A 17,401-nucleotide genomic window follows, 5' to 3' on the forward strand; every position below is an offset into this window, starting at 1 on the left:
AGAAGAAATCCAGTTGTTTTATATCTTCTGGATCACTCTCCAAACACACCATTATTCTGCCAGGGTGCATGACCCAGCTACTATCTGGTGACACTGGCATTCTTACTTTTCCTTGTTCATGAAAACCCATTGCTACTTCTTTGTCTCCTTACCTTCTGTCTTCGTGTCAATTCTGAGAGAGAACAGTGGTAAGGGCTAGGCAATGGGGGTTAAGTGACTTGTCCAGGGTCACCCAGCTAGGAAGTATCTGAGGCCACATTTGAACCTGGGTCTTGGCTTCAGGCCTGGGGCTCTATCTATTGTCAAGCTACTTAGGGACTGGCCTCTGTTCCTTTTCACTAGCTGTCTCCCAAGGCTGGAAGGTTCTTCCCTCCTCACCTTTGTCTCCTGGTTTTCCTAGCTTCCTTCAAGATTGTGCTCAAACCCTATTCTCCAGATACCTAGTACTCCACTTCATATTCACTGTATATATATATATGCACACATATATATGTCATTTGCCTCAGTTTCTTTATCTGTCAAATGAGCTGGAGAGGAAATGGCAAACCATTCCGGTGTCTTTGCCAAGAAAATCCCAAATAGGGTCAAGGAAAGTCAAACATGAATGAAATGACTGAACAGTATCAACTACATATATATGTGCAGATATATGTATATATGCATGTAGCTATATAAACTATTATAGGATAGTATAGATAGACTAACCGAATTATAGACTATGTAGAGAATATTATGTCTTTATAGTTTGTATGCATATAACAGTTAGGAAGTCATCTCCACCATTAGGCTGCAAACTCCTTACAGACCCACGGTCAGTCTATATTTCTCAGCCCTTAGCACAGTGCCTGGCACACAGATAGCCCTGAATAAATGATTGTTGATTGATTGCTTGACCAATACCATCATGAGCTCCAAACTACCTCCCTGGCCCATGCCTGGGGGATGTTGCACATCCAGTTTCTTTTATCAAGGTTCATTTCTAAGTCCCGGGATTCTGAGTGGGAAGGCTCTTCTACCAATCATCTAAATCCAATTCTCTCCTGTACAGATAGGGAAACCGAGGCTCGAGTAGATGAAAAGCCATACAGGAGTCACTCAGTTCCTAAGTGGCTGAGTCCAGAGCTTGACTGCTTGTCTGACTCTAATTCACTAGATTATCCTGTCCCCATTTTGAGCCTTTGGAGAAATTAATTTCATCGCTAGATACAGGAGTCACTCACTGTCTCTAGCATTAAAGGAAGTCCCGCAAGCTCTTGCTAGCTGGCCTCTGGGGAGGAGGATCCTGTCTAGAGCCCAGTCTTCTCGTTTCTCTTTTCTTTCAAATTCACTTCAAAGGAATTTCTTCCAGTGGCTCCAGGCAAAGGCAGCAGAATTTAATTACAGAGGGGGCCACTTCTTCCTTTTCCTTCCATGGTTTTGGTTCACCAGCTCCAGTTCCTCCTTCTTCCTTTTCTAGGGACTGGCTGCTTGATACAGATCAATCAGTTAATCAAATATCCTCTGTGGGTTGGCACTGAAGAGACAGAGACAAAGGGGAAAGCCTTTCGGCTTGGCAAGTAGCAAGCACTCAGGAGTGATAATATGTATGTGGGTGCATGCGTGTGTGTATGCAAATAAAAAACAGATAGCAGAGGATTTTGTGGGGAAGGCAAGAAGCAGCTGGGAGAAGAGGGTTTGTATAGAAGGTGGTGCTTGAGCTGAGCTTTGAAGCAATTATTATTATTGTAAATGTTAAGAAAGCCATTTATTCCAGTCAATAGGGGAAAAAACCTCCCACAAATCAGAGAAAGTCTATATAGAGGGTGCAGCTAGGTGGTTTAATGGATTGAGAGCCAAGTCAGGAGATGAGAGGTCCTGAGTTCAAATCTGCCTTCAGATACTTCCTGTTACCCTAGCTTAGAGCCAATACACAGCATTGATTCTAAGATGGAAGGTTTGGGTTTTTTTTAAGTGTACATAGGAGAATATATATCAGAAAATAAAGAGTGAAGGAGCTCCCCCATTGGGAGTGAAATGAAATATTCTAAGAGATGGGAGTGCATTCCAGGTATTGGGAACAACTAGTACAATGGTGTGGAAGTGGGAGATTAGGGGTCTTTTATGGAAACCGTAAGAAAACCATTTTAGTCAGACCACAGTATTTAGGGAGAAGAGTAATATGAAAGATATGTTGAGGACAGGTTATGAAATAGAGGAGATAAAGACTTGATATTGTCCTGTTACCACTTTTATCCCCCTTAAATTCTTACATTGCATTTTAGAATGAATACTGAGTATTGGTTCCAAAGCAGAAGAACAGTAAGGGTAGGTAGGCAATGGGGGTGAAGTGACTTGCCCAGGGTCACACAGCTGGGAAGTGTCTGAGGCTAAATTTGAGCCTAGCATCTTCCAACTCCAAGTCTGGCTCTCTATCCACTAAGCCACCTAGCTACCTCTCCTATTATCACTGTTGAAGTGACTACTTACAACGGAGAAGAAGGGAGGCACTCATGAGCATGTTGGTTTTTCAATTTAATCACAGCAGGCTGCCCAATGAAACCAGATGGCTGGTCCTGCTGGCTCCAGGAAGAACCTGAATCCCTGAGGCTGTCACTGGCTGACAGATAGCCCAGCATAAGCTTTCTTGGGGTGGTGCTAGATTGGTCAATATTTGTATTCAAGCTGCAACCAACTACCCACAAAAACCCTTAGGCGTTGGGTATTTACTGCAGAGTTCCCTGCTGTTTTTCCAATCAAGACCAGCTTCCCCTGCCTCTCCCATCCTGTCTCCTGGGGAGCCAGAGATAGTTCAGGGGAGCGAGCACTCCCTTCCCCAATTCCTTTCCAGATGTAGCCCCAACATGGCTCCATTAATAGTTTTCTTTCAGGGCTGCTGATTGCTTCTATGATGTCAACAGATACCAGACTGATTCTGCAGTTGTGCAATAGTTTGGCACTTGCGGTTCCTTTGTAAGAAGCCTTTTAATAGTCTATAAATTTAAAGAATACCAAGTTCTCCATGAGCTGGCTGAAAAGTTATCACCAGGGGCAACTAGGTGACTGCATGGATCCAGAGATTGGAGTCCTGGGTTCAAATATTTCTTAGTTGTGTGACCCTGGGCAAGTCACTTCACCCCAACTGGTTAGCTCTTCTGCCTTGGAATCAATACTGGGTATTGATTTTAAGACAAGGTTAGGATTTTTAAAAAAAGCTCCCATAAGGGCTCTCCTGCTCACCACTGGTGGAGATTCTGATATTTTATACACATGAGGCAGAGGGGTACATGGGCTGGAAAACAGGCACTATTTCAGCTGCACAGAAACCTAAATAGGGCAGCACCCCGGGATTCTGGGGCTGAACCTTTCTGGACAAAGGCTGCACTTTTCTAGATCTGGCCCAGGTAGTCACTACTGAATGGCTTGAGTATGAACCAACTGAACATATATGCACGAGGAACCTGAAAAAGAGTCTGGGCAAGGGCGGCAGAAAGGAGAGAAAAGAACTGGAAAAGAGATCAGGAATGATAGTGAGGATGATCTCCTGGATTCCTCTTTTTCAGAGAGACCAAGAATCCTGGCAGATAGGATGCCAAGGCCCCCTGAGGGCATGGGGAGAGGTGGGGGAAGGCAGAGAAAAGAGGGATGGCAAACGCAGCCCTGGGCATTTCCACAGCTCACTGCCGCTAGGATTCTTGGAGGGCTTGATTGCCAGCACTTATGTAATCACAGGCTCATCTAACTAATGGCTGACAGACAGGAAAGAAATGCACAGATACTTTAGCTGGGGGCGGGGGGAGTGAGAGACAGTCAGACAGACAGAGACAGAGAGACAGACAGAGAGAGAGGAAGAGGGAGAGGCAGATAGATAGAGAAGGGGAGAAAGAGGGAGAGAAGGAGAGATACAGACAAAGGGAGAGACACAGAAAGACAGAGAGAGACAGACAGACAGAGAGAGGAAGAGGGAGAGACAGAGATAGAGAAGGGGAGAGAGAGGGAGAGAAGGAGAGAGAGAGACAGACAAAGGGAGAGACACAGAGAGACAGAGAGAGACAGAGGGACTAAGAAGGGAGGGGAGAGAGAGAGAGACAGCCAGAGGGAGACAGAGAAACAGAGAGAGAGAGAAGAGGAGAGAGAGAGAAAGAAGGGGGAAAGAGAAAGAGAGGGAGAGAGAGACACACACAGAGGGAGAGAAGGGAAGAGACAGAGAGAGGGAGAGAGAGAGAAAGAGAAGGATCGAGGGGGGGGGGGGAGAAAGAGAGAGCAAATGCTGGGTTCCAATTCTCCCTACACTTTTGAGATGCCAATGGAAATGTTTAATAAACAGTCATAGGGCACTTAACCTGATTAAGCCTCAGTTTCTTCACATGCAAAATAGGAGTGTCAACCTTAAAGCGAAATCTATATTTCAGCCATTGTAGCTGTTGTTATTCAGTTGTTTCTAACTCTTTGTGATCCCATTTTGGGTTTTTCTTGGCAAAGACACTGGAGTGATTTGCCATTTCCTTTTCCAGCTCATTTTGCAAATGAGGAAACTGAGGCAAACAGGGTAAAGAAGTGACTTGCCTAGGGTCACACAGTGTGTGTCTGAGGCCAGATTTGAGTTCAGGTTTTCCCAACTCCAAGCTCAGCTCTCTATCCCCTGAACCCAGTAGCTAGCTGTCCCAGCAATCTCTGGAGAAAGCAATTAAGAATATAGGAAGATGGGTTCAAATCTGGCCTCAGACACTTCCCAGCTGTGTGACCCTGGGCAAGTCACTTGACCCCCATTGCCTAGCCCTCACCGCTCTTCTGTCTTGGAACCAATACACAGTACTGATTCTAAGATGGAAGAGTAAGGGTTTAAAAAAAATGTATGAAGAAAAATATCTCTATCATGAGGTAAATGAGTTCTTTGTCTTTCATCCTCCAATCATAAAATTTGTTATATATATTTTTAAAAATCTTACCTTCTGTCTTAGAATTGACACTGTGTATTGGTTCCAAGGAAGAAGGGTGGTAAGGGCTAGGCAGTGGGTTAAGTGACTTGCTCAGGTAAGAAGTGTCTGAGGCCAGATTTGAACCTGGGACCTCCTGTCTCTAGTCCTAGCTCTTTATGTACTGAGCCACCCAGTTGCTCCCCTAATCATGGAATTTAAATGATTCCTTCTACTGCCCAGTTTTCTCTGCCCAAGGTGAGCCAGTAAAGTACAATTCCAGCTAATCAACCAGGAAATGATTATTCATTCCTTCAATAAGAATGAAATGTCCACTGCCAGGTCCTAGGAATAGTGTGATGAGGGGAAAAACGATTCCTTCCCTAGAGGGGTTTATATTCTCTAGGAAAAAAACAACAGAAGATGCAGGTTAGTAAACAGAAGTAATTTGGGGGATGCACTAGCAATTGAGGGTGGTCATGAACGGCCCTGTGCGGGAGGAGGGGTCACTCTGAAGGAAGCTAGGGACCCTAAGAGGAGGGCAGGAGGGCGTTCCAGGCACCAGGGCAGCCTGGATTGACTTTGTGCCTCAGTTTCTTCCCTCTCCAATACATGCTCCAAGCGGACTCCTAATTGCCATGTCTAAAGGACTATGTCACACCCTTGCTAGGAAAACCTCAGTGCCTCCGACATTCCTGTATGATGAAATAAAATAAAACCCTCTGCTGCGTAAAGCCCTTCAAAATCTGGCTCCAGCCTATCTCCCAGGTTTCTTAGACATTATACCTCTTTACAAAGTTGGTGTTCCTCCCAAACTACCCTGCTTCTTGTCCATCGAGCTTCAATTAATGGAGCAACGTGTATTTTTAAAATTTAGTATTACTATTAAAAAAGAAACAAACAACCCTTTATCTTTGATCTTAGAACCAATAAGAGCAAAGGTAAGGGTTTTTGTTTTTTAAATTTGTTGGTTCCAAGGCAGAAGAGTGTTAAGGGCTAGTAATGAAGGTTAAGTGACTTGCCCAGGGTCACACAGTGAGAAAGTATCTGAATCCAGATTTGAACCCAGGACCTCCTGTCTCTATGCCTGGCTTTCAATCCACTGAGCCACCTCACTGCCCCCTTTTATTAAGAATCTACTATGTGCTAACCTCTCTGCTAAGTGCTGGGGTTATAAAAATTGGTAAAAGTCAGTCTTTACTAGTTGTGCATCCTTAGGCAAGTCACTTTACCTCTGTGCAAGTCACTTTACCTCTATTGGCCTCAGTTTTCTCATCTATAAGATGGGAATAGTAACAGCATTTACCTCCAAGATTTGTTGTAAGGAACAAATGAGGAAATGCTTGTAAAGTGCTTTGTACACCTTAAAATGCAATTACCGTTATAATGGAGGGTGTCCCCAAAGTCTTAGTGCAGCCAAAGGGCTGGCTGGGGGCAGCTGGGTGGTGCAGTCAATAAAAATTGGGAACCAGAGTCAGGATGACCCAAGTTCAAATCCGACCTAAGATGCTGAGATGGGCAGACACTAGTTGTGTGACCCTGGGTAGATCACTTAATACTACTGGCTTCAGTTTCTTCAACTGTAAAATGGAGATAATAGTAACACTTAGAGGGAAGAGTTGTTGTAAGGGTCCAAAGAGATAATATTTTGAAAAGTGCTTAACAGAGTGCCTAGCACACAGGAAGTACTATATAAATGCCAGCCATTAGTAATATTATTATTAGTGCAATTAAAAAAAAACACACTTTTCCCTTCTGTCTCAGAATGAATCCTGAGTATCGGTTCCAAGGCAGAAAAGAGGTAAGGGCTAGGTAATGGGGCTTAAGTGACTTGCCCAGGGTCACACAGCTAGGAAGTACCTGTGGCCACATTTGATCTTCTCATCTCTAGACCTTGCTCACTCTCCAGTGAGCCACCTAGCTGCCTCTATTGGTATAGTTTTAAATTTTAATAATTTATTATTTTTAAAAATTTTATTTTTATCATGCAAAACCAAAACCCCAAACTAAAACCATAAACACACCACTGTGAAAGACAGTCTACTTTGATCTGCATCCATCTGACTCCAGCAGTTCTTTCTCTGGAGGTGGAGAGCATTCCCAGTCATAAGTGTTTCAGGATTGTTCCAGATCATTGCAATGTTAAGAGTTAAGCTTTAATAATTTAACACCACACTAAGACTTTTGCGACACCCTGGATATATAGAACTGGAAGTCCAACCCCTTAATTTTACAGATAAGGAAACTGAGACCCAAAGTGGTGCAGTGATTTTGACCAAGATGGCATAGGCAGTAAGAGACAGAGCTTGGATACAATCTCAGTAATAATAACCAATTTGCTGTATTCAAGTTTTGTTTTATTTTTTTTAATTTAAAATTATTTTTATTTTAAAATTATATTTTAAACTTATTTTGTTTATTATATTGTTTTATTATTATAGTTTGTATTATTAATATATGTTTAAATCATTATATTTAAATAAATGAATTTATTTTAAAAAACCCTTACTTTCTCTCTTAGTAACAACTCTAAGACAGAAAGGCAAGGGTTAGGCAATGAGAATTAAGTGACTTCCTCTGGGTCACACAAGCATCTGAGACTCCTGGCACTGGTGCTCTATCCACTGTTTTGTCACCTACCTGCCTGAATTCAATTTTGCAAAGCATTTTATATAGAGGATCGCATTTGAGCTCCACAACTATCCAACTGTGTTTCAGGTATTATGATCCCCATTTCACAGATGCAGAAATCGAGGCCAAGAGCAGTTAAATAATTTTCCTAAGTGCCCAGGCAGGATTTGAACCCAGACCTTCCCAGATGACTCTAGTCAAGATGGCTCTCCAAGGAGCAACTCACCTTGAAGGCTTCAGTAAAAATTCTTTATAGGCTAAAGAAAAGTTGAATCCTCTTCCTCTAAAGAGAAAGGCTGGTGCCCATGCAGAGAGAAGAGCCATCGGGTGTATGTCTCTGTCTCCTCTCAAGGCAGGGTAAAATGGACCTGAGCCCGTGATGTCTTCCAGCACAGCTACAGTAATGAAGCAAATGAACCCAGATCCTAGGGGCCCGTTCCCACCAAGAGGAGAGAGAAAGAAAGAGATAACAGTACCAGGAACACCAGGAATCAGTCAGTCGTCAGTCAGTCAACAGGTAATAAACACCTATTGTACATCAATTACAAAGGTGGCACTTTCTGGCTCATAGCTCTGGACTTCCAATTCTGGAAATTGACGCCCCTCCCTGACCATCTTCTCAACAGCCTCAGACAGGAGATCAGCCTGGTGCACCTAGAACCTCCTCCCGGGGGGTGACTCCTTCCGCCAGACCACCACTTCAGGCGGGCTCTAAATGATCCTTCCTTTTTCTCCCTACGCCCTGGCCATCTCTAAATCTCACCAACTGCCTTGCCTTCAAGTGTCCTTCTTCGCACCATGATTAAATGAATTCTACCATTGTTCCTGAAAAGGAGGTACCCAACTATGCTCCACTCTCCCTCCCAGGAACTTTCCAGAAGTGACCCTCTCTGGACATCCTCTTTCCTGTCAGTGATTTCTCCTCTTAATAGAATGTAAGCAATTGAGACAGGAACCAACTTTGTTTTTTCATTTATATCCCCAGGATTTCACAGATTTTTTTTTTTGACTGAAGGCTTGGCACAGAGTGTTTAATAAATGCAGTTTCATTCATTCATTCATTCATTCATTCATTCATTCCTTCCTTCCTTTATATCTTTTTTTTTAAACCCTTACTTTCTGTCCTAGTAATGACTCTTAAGATAGAAGGGCAACAAAGGGAGACAAAAGAATATCTACCCTTTGACCCAGCCATAGCACTGCTGGGTCTGTACCCCAAAGAGATAATGGACATAAAGACTTGTACAAAAATATTCATAGCTGCGCTCTTTGTGGTGGCCAAAAACTGGAAAACGAGGGGATGCCCATCAATTGGGGAATGGCTGAGCAAATTGGGTATATGTTGGTGATGGAATACTATTGTGCTAAAAGGAATAATAAAGTGGAGGAGTTCCATGGAGACTGGAACAACCTCCAGGAAGTGATGCAGAGCGAGAGGAGCAGAACCAGGAGAACATTGTACACAGAGACTAATACACTGTGGTATAATCGAATGTAATGGACTTCTCCATTAGTAGTGGTGTAATGTCCCTGAACAACTTGCAGGGATCCAGGAGAAAAAAACACCATTCATAAGCAAAGGATAAACTATGGGAGTGGAAACACCGAGAAAAAGCAACTGCCTGAATACAGAGGTTGAGGGGACATGACAGAGGATAGACTCTAAATGAACACTCTAATGAAAATACTATCAACAAAGCAATGGGTTCAAATCAAGAAAACATCTAATGCTCAGTGGACTTACGCGTCGGCTATGGGGGGTGGGGGGTGGGAAAGAAAATGATCTATGTCTTTAACGAATAATGCTTGGAAATGATCAAATAAAATATATTTAAAAAAAAAAGATAGAAGGGCAAGATAGCAAAAATGAATAAGGAAATAGGTATCATGTGATAACATTTGTACAACCTAGTGGAATTGCTTGTTGGCTCTGGAAGGGGGGAGAGAAAGGAAATGAATCATGTAAACATGGAAAAAATATTTAAAAAATTGAAACAATAATAATAATTTAAAAAAGAAGGGCAAGGTCTAGTCTGGTGATGGCAAACCTTTTAGAGGGGTGGGTGATGCAAGAAATGTCTTCAGGTGAGGGGGAAGGGAGCATACTGGCTTTTGGTGAAGGCATGTGTGCCAACTCTGGCTTATGTGCCAAAGGTTCGCCACCATGGGTCCAGGCAAATGGGGTCAAGCAACTTGCTGGGGTTACACAACTAGGAAGTGTCTGAGGCTATATTTGAACCCAGGACCTCCTTTCTCTAAGCTCAGGTGCTCTATTCACTGTGTCACCTAGCTACTTCCTATTCTCTTGTATCTTGAAGGAAAAAAAGAGTGACTAGAATAATGATTTAGAGAGAAAACAGATGGCAGGGAAGGGGAAGAGCTGCTCAAGAAAGGAGGTTGAATGATTTGCAAATATCCCACTTAAAGGAAAATAAAAGACACAGTGGAGAAAGAAGGATCTTAGGAAAGAGAAGTCAAATATCTCATTCATTCCCATCCAGCTACTCACAGACAGGAGGAAACATAGCATCCAGGCTCTGGTTCTTACCACTGCACCATTCCATCTGCCCCCAGCAGAGTTAGGGTGAGGGCTCACCTCCAAATTATTCACTCCAAGAGTTATGCCTCTAAATATTTCCTCAGTAGACCATTTCCTTCTAATTTCTCATGGAGCTTGAGTTTCTGAAGTGAGACTTGAGCTTTCTTTTTTGAACTATAGAGGAAGCAGGCCAGATGGATAGTCACTATAGAAAGTTTTACTTCTTAGAACATTGAGTTGGCTCAGTGGATAGAGAGCTAGGGCTGGAGATGGGAGGTCCCAGGTTCAAATGTAGCCTGAGATACTGTGTGACCCCAGGAAAATCACTTTACCTCCTATTGCCCAATCCTTGGCTCTTCTGCCTATGAACTGATACTTAGTATTAATTCTAAAACAGAAGGTCAGGTTTTTACAAAAGAAAGTACTACTTGTCTGTTGGATGACTCTGTTGGGGTCAAATGCTCCTCAAAGAAAAGGGCACTGATGCCCACAAGGTGAGCAAGTTGGTTCCATCCTGGATGGGCCAATTTGAGCTGCTGCCTTTGTGAACTGGTTTTCTCTTTATGCTAAACTCAAAGGCTAGCAGGCATTGCTACACCATCCACAGGTTTGTTGCTGGAACCATAAGGCTTTTGTGGCTTCATTGTTGTCACCCATAACTAGTCAAAGAAACCCTACTGTCGATGTGAACTTCAAGGTCTAACGGCCTGATTTCCCCAGATAAACCCTTTGGTTCCAGAACCAGTTACAGCAATCCATCACTCAGATTTCAGAAAGCCCTTGGGGACCAGTGACTGCCCCTCTTAGGTGTCTTTCATTTCTCTAACACCCAACAATAGCGGAGGAAATGACTTGGGCTCCAACATTTGTTGCCAGGATCCTAAAGTATTTTTCTTGCTTAAAATTCAATTTTATTTTAGTGGGTTTTTTTAAGGTGCTTTTTTCTTTTCTTTCTTTTTTTTCCCTGAAGACCTAATGATAAGTATTCAACCTTGGCAAGGGCTATCAACCAACCAACGAACATTTATAAAGTCTTCCCTAGTAAGCCAGGTACTGTGCTATGTGCTGGAGATACAAAGTAAAAAATCAAATTGTCCGTCACCTCGAAGAGCTTACATTTTGAACTTCTCTTTTCCACCTTGACCCTTCCTTATATGACTTCCCAAACCAGTCTGAAAAGGAACCACATAGAAACTACGATGGTTAATCTAAATCACTCACCCCGCAATGGCATAAAATGATAGTTCACACTCATCAATTATTTTTGACTGAGTTTAAAAGTGGCCACATTAGCCTTCATGAATACAAAAGAATTATTATTTTTTTTAAAACCCTTACCTTCTGTCTTGGAGTCAATACTGTGTATTGGCTCCAAGGCAGAAGAGTGGTAAGGGCTAGGCAATGGGGGTCAAGTGACTTGCCCAGGGTCACACAGCTAGGAAGTGGCTGAGGCCAGATTTGAACCTAGGACCTCCCGTCTCTAGGACTGGCTCTTAATCCACTGAGCTACCCAGCTGCCCCCAAATTATTATTTTTTTAAATCACCATTTTATCTATCCAAGAAGCCTGATTCTAGAAAAGAGATGAGAAAATGTTCCTTCCTCTCTTTTCTCCAGAGGTGAGGGACTATGGGTATGGAACAGTATATATACTATCAGACTCAGCTGATGTGTCCATTGGTTTTGTTGAACTTACTTTTCTTCCTCCTTTTTTTTTTAAACAAAAGATATAATTAAAAATTTTTTTTGTTAAGTAGAGATTGGAATAGACTTGGGTCAGAAAATAACAGAGAACTAGTTCTGAATAACAAAGACAACTTGTACCTGAGGTAAAACCTAGCATACAAAAAGCCAGATTAGGGGCAGCTGGGTGGCCCAGTGGATAGAGAGCCAGGCCTAGAGATGGGAGGTACACAGTTCAAATCTGGTCTCAGACCCTTCCTAGCTCTGTGACCCTGAGCAAGTCACTTGACCCCCATTGCCTCGCCTTTGCCGCTCTTATACCTTAGAATCAATTGATTCTAAGACAGAAGGCAAGGGTTTTTAAAAAAAAGAAAAAGCCAGATTATCAAGAGCTCTGGACTTAGAATTAAAAAACAAACAAACAAACAAACAAAAAAGCACAGTTTGAATTCCTGCTCTGTCATTTGCTAGCTTGGGTGAATCACTTTATTTTCTGGGGACTCAAGTTTCCTTATCTGTAAAATGAGGGAGAAGATTTCAGTGGTTCTCCTGATCTCCAGCATCCTGGGATTCTATCGTCTCCTCCCAAGTCAATACATTCTCCCCTCCAAAAAAGATGACTTTGCTAGAGTCCCTCCTCAGGGCAGTCTGGATGGCAGAGTTGGCAATACCTTGGCTAAGTGCTTGGCTATTCCCCTCCCTCGATAGGCATCAGGGACTTCTGTGTGCTGTAGGTCCACAATTCTCTTCCCTACATACTCGTAGAGCAGGACAGCCCGGTCATGACAACCTGGAGAGAGAGAGAGACAGAGAGAATGAGAAGTTAACAGAGCCAGTCAGTCTGGACAGAGCCTTCACCTAACCATATGTGACAGCAGAGATTTCGAAATCCAGAGGAGTTAACACACATACACACTTATTGCCCTTGGATCATGCTTCGAACTGCACAGGGCTCTGGCTAGAGGAATTTCTACAGATTCAGTCTATGGAGCCAGCAACATTTGAATTCATTGTAGAAACAACAAGCATGGGTTTATAGCTGGAATGGGGCTCAGAGGTCATCTGTCCAATCCTCACACTTTACAGATGAAGAAATGGAGGCAAGAATGGTTAAGTGATCTGTCCACCATTAATCAGGGCTAGTGGCATTGTCAGAATTTGAACCAAGATCCTAGAACTCCCAATCCAGCATTTTTCCCACGGTGTCCTGTTTTCTCCCAGTGAGGGTGAACCAGAGAAATTGAATTCAATGAGCATTAAGCACCTACTATGGTTCTGGCACTGGAGAGACAGACAAAACCAGAGTAGTCCCTGCCCTCCAGGAGCTTACATCCTATGGGGATGAAACAACATATACACAGTTAAGTTAATAAAAAATACATGTGAAGCAAATTCAAAGTGCATTTTTTTCAGTCTGAACCATCAACTTTCCTTCTCCCTTTTTTTCTTCTTTCCTTCCCTTCCTTCCTTCTTTCTTCCTTCTCTCCTTCCTTTCATCCAGGGCATTCCTGAGATTTTAGTACCCAGTATTCTTCAACTCCTTTAATTCTGAGTCTTCATCACGGCAAGAGGTGGAGGTCATAATGTCAATAGAGAATGAATTGACAAGCATTTATTAAGCACCTGCTAAACCAGCTAGACACTGTTCTATTCCTGGGGAACAAAGAGAACAAAGGAAACAGAAACAGTCACTGCCCAGCAAGGAGCTTCTCTTCTGTAGTTCCAGTAGGCCTCAGCTCTATTAGCTGGAGGCTGGAGGCATTTATAACTTGAGGGGAGCAGAACCCCAATCTAAAGCAAGGAAGATTCCTAGAATTGGGCCACTGAGAAGAGCTGGGTTTTCAACTTAATCTCGTTGTCTCCTTTACAAATCCAAAGATTGTCTCTTGGGTGGGAGATGAAGCAGGGAGGGGTTAAGGGGGGACAGAAGGAGAGAGACAGAGAGAGTGAGAGAGAGAGGAGGGAGGAGAGAGCAAAGGAAGAAGGGAGGCAGAGAGAAGGAAGAAGGAGGAGAGGGAGAGAGAGGAGAGAAAAGGAGGAGGGGGGAGAGAGAGAGAGACAGAGAGAGAGTGAGAGAGAGAGAAGGAGGGAGGAGAGAGAGGTAGAGAGAGAGAAGGAGGGAGGGGAGAGCAAAGGAAGAAGGGAAGCAGAGAGAAGGAAGAAGGGGGAGAGGGAGAGAGAGAGAGGAGAGAGAAGGAGGAGAGAGAGAGAGAGAGAGAGAGAGAGAGAGAGAGAGAGAGAGAGAGAGAGAGAGAGAGAGAGAGAGAGAGAGAAATGTCTGTGTGAGCAGTACTTCAAGCTCCCTGGAGAATGGTTTCACAAATACACAAGGAGGCATTTCCATGATAATTAAACTAAAACAGAACACTCTTGAAGAAAGTCATTATCTCCCAGCACAGGGAAGGCAACAGCCCTTCTCTCCACAGGGGCATGGAGCCCTTCCTATGGGGAGACATCTGGGAGGGCAGGGGGATGCCAAATGGTACATGGAGGGGCTGGTGGAGGGTAATCTTGCTTCTTGAGTGCTTTAATACAGTACATGGGATGCAGAGGGATCAGAGAACACTCTGTGTCTCCTCTGACAAAGCGCCTTTGTGAGGGAGATGGTACATCCCAGGCGGGAGGGATCGAGGGTTACATCTTAAAGTGCATGAGAAAAATATAAGTGAAGACTGGATTGCTTTGTGTTAAGAGCTGTGAGGGAGGGAAGAAACAATGCCCTTAGACAGAAACAAGCTCCCTCGGCTCCCCGAGAGATAAGAGGAGTCTCCCCCAAGTCATTCCATCCTTCCCTAATAGAAAACTGAGAAGAACACAGATGGGGGGTGGGATGAGGGAAGACAGGAAGGCAGTTAAATGTAAGCATGAGAGACTGTGGTAGAAGTAAAGAACACTGGGATGTGCAATCAGAGGCCCTCACAGTTCAAATTCAGACTCAGACCCTTTACAAGCATTTATTTAGATCTGCAAAGCACTTCACAGATTTGATATCACAACCACCCTGGGTGCTTTTATTATTCCTGTTTCACAGAAGAGGCAGACAGAGGTTGAATAATTTTGTTCAGAGTCACATAGCTAATGGGGGTCCAAGGCAGAATCTGCACTTGGGTCTTACCGATTCCAGGGGGCAGTGTTCTGGGGACTCTGCCGCCCAGCTGCTGGGGTGATCTTGGGCAAGTTGCTTAAGCACTCTGGGTCTCTTTCCTCATCTTTAAAATGAAAAAAAGCCCAATGAGAGGATCTCAAAGACCCTTTTCCATTCTAAATCTGTGGTGTGCAATGCCCAATCAATCAATATTGTGTAAGTGGTAATATGACTAGGGACAAGTCACTTAACCCTACCAAGAAAATGCCAAATGGGGTCACAAAGAGTCGGATGTGACTGAATAAAACAACACAACATGTACCGGGGGCAGCGAGGTGGCTCAGGAGATAGAGACCTGGAGTCACAAAAACCTTCAAATGATCAAGCCCCTGGACTCATTTTCTCATGCATTGTAAGATGCCTGGGATCCCCTTTCTGGAACCAAGGGCCTCGAAGGCCAATACCATTTGCACGGCAGCATTTTGCCTGTGTTTCAGCAGGACAGCTACAAGTCAGGCAGCAGAAGTTCTTGTAGGAGGTTGTGGCCAACGTTTCAGGACCCCCTTTGGGGTTTTCTTGGCCAAGATACCAAAGTGGCTTGCCATTTCCTTCTCTAGTTCATTTTATAGAGGAGAAAACTAAGGGGGTTAAGTGATTTGCCCAAGGTCACAGAGCTAGGAAGTGTCAGGGCTTCCCAACTCCAGGTCTGGCTTTCTATCTACTGTGCTACTTACCTGCCCCAACTCTGCCAGGTTTTATTTTTTAAATTTTATTATTTTTATTTTTTTCTGCTACATTTTAAAAAGAGTCACTAACTAGTCTGATCCCACTACTGACTGTCATTAGAACTTAGACTTGCTCTGTTTCCCATTTGTGCCTCTTGGATTTTCCTTAAGCAACATGGTAGCCCCCTACTTCTAGGGGTGCAAGCAGTTAATGCTGAATTTAGTGAGATACCCAATTGGCCTACATCACTGCAGCTTAGAACTCCTGAGCTCAAGAGATTCACCAGCTTCAGTCTCCTTGGAATTACAATCCTGTGACCATGATGCCCAGCAGAATATTGTTTTTAAATGTTTAAGACAAAAACTGGTTATAAAGAAAACTAATTAGATTGAAATACAGTTATGGGGGCAGCTATGTGGCTTGAAGGCCAGGCCCAGTGATGGAATGTCCTGGTTCAAATCTGACCGTAGACATTTCCTAACTGTGTGACCCTGGGCAAGTCATTTAATCCCTTTTGCCTAGCCCTTACCACTCTTTTGCCTTAAAACCAATACACAGTATTGATTTTAAGACAGAAGGTAATAGTTTTCAAAAAAAGAAAAAAATAGTTACTAAAATATTTTCTAAAAACAAGCTCACATTTCACATGTATAATTAATTGATAACAGACTATTGGCCTCAATCAGTAAGGGGAAGGGCTACAAAAGGAGGGAGGGAATTTGGAGTTCAAAAACGTTTTAAATGAATGTAAAAAGTTCTTTAATTGAGAAATACTTAATAAATAAATACAAATATAATAAAAAAAATTCAAGTTCACAGATCCCAGGCTAAGGACTCTTGCTATGGACGGACCCTTGAGGGTTGCCAAAGGACACTTCCCTTTAAGCCAATGGGAGATGGGAAGACTGTCCGGCAGGAAGGTTCTTCTTTCTTTCATGAGGATTCCCTCTAAAGTAAATTCCTGTAAGAGATTTCAAAACTTACTCCCCAAAGCCTCATTGTGGCATGGAAGTGACCAAGGCCTCTCAAAGGCCATCTCATCTGGCTGAGCCTGCCAACATGGAAAGGTTTCTAAACCAGACCAGGGGGCTGTAGCTCATGCTACCTGAGGGCACGCCACCCCCAGGCTGGCTGAAGAAAGATCAGTTTTCAGTCCCTGGCAACTCTTGAAACCCATTTTTCTAAGGGAACTGGAATCTGCACTAGAGGAAGGTGTACCTCCATTGACAAAAAGCATAGTGGTTCTGAAGGAAACATTTAAAATTTGATTTTATATAAGTACTTCTCTCCCCCACAACTAAAATCTCTGGATTCAAATCCTTTTCTCAGTCACAGGATTATAAGATTATGAATGTAGAGCTGGAAGGGACCTGAAGTGGTACTGAATTTATGCCTCCGTTTTATAGATGAGAAAGCAGAAGCTCAGAAAGGCTAAATGGCTTACATCAAGGTCAAACAAAGTCTGACTGTTAAATTTTTGGTGTAAGCCTTTATCCTTTGGAAATCAGCAAATGTTACCAAATCAGGACTAGACTTAAGAAAGCATGGAGAAATCTGTGAATAATACATCTCTCAGAATCCCTGGCTTCTTACAAAATGCAGCTCAAGTGACATCTCCTAAGGCAAGCTGGTCCCGATCCAAGGCCAACTGGCCCCCAGCTGCTTAGTTTACTCTCCTCCACCTGAAAATTATCTTGTTTTCATTGGTACATGCTTATACATGCTGTCTCCCCTGTCAGAACAGGAGCTCCTGGAGGGCCCTTTGTTTCTGCCTCCCAACGCAGTGCCAGGCAGTTATTTGTCCTTGTTTTCTTTTCCTTTTGTTCATCACTTTCCAAGAGGACCC

The 17,401-nt window shown here is 43.3% G+C and overlaps 1 protein-coding gene across 2 annotated transcripts in view; it reads right to left on the minus strand.

Moving 5' to 3' along the window:
• NATD1 (N-acetyltransferase domain containing 1) overlaps positions 1-17,401 on the minus strand; it is a 60,382-nt gene that overhangs the window by 11,967 nt on the left and 31,014 nt on the right. The window contains exons 2-4 of one of the 2 annotated variants that reach the window (XM_007498456.3): positions 12,416-12,534; positions 11,179-11,234; positions 7,926-10,236 (exon numbers count right to left, since the gene is read on the minus strand). In XM_007498456.3, the coding sequence (XP_007498518.2) occupies positions 10,143-10,236; positions 11,179-11,234; positions 12,416-12,534 (269 nt within the window). In that variant the 3' untranslated portion in view covers positions 7,926-10,142. Of the gene's footprint in view, positions 1-7,925; positions 10,237-11,178; positions 11,235-12,415; positions 12,535-17,401 lie in introns of those variants that run through there. The other variant, XM_001364013.5, reaches the window with a different exon arrangement.

Source organism: Monodelphis domestica, chromosome 7, assembly GCF_027887165.1.
Source record: "Monodelphis domestica isolate mMonDom1 chromosome 7, mMonDom1.pri, whole genome shotgun sequence".
NCBI classification, from domain to species: Eukaryota; Metazoa; Chordata; class Mammalia; order Didelphimorphia; family Didelphidae; genus Monodelphis; species Monodelphis domestica.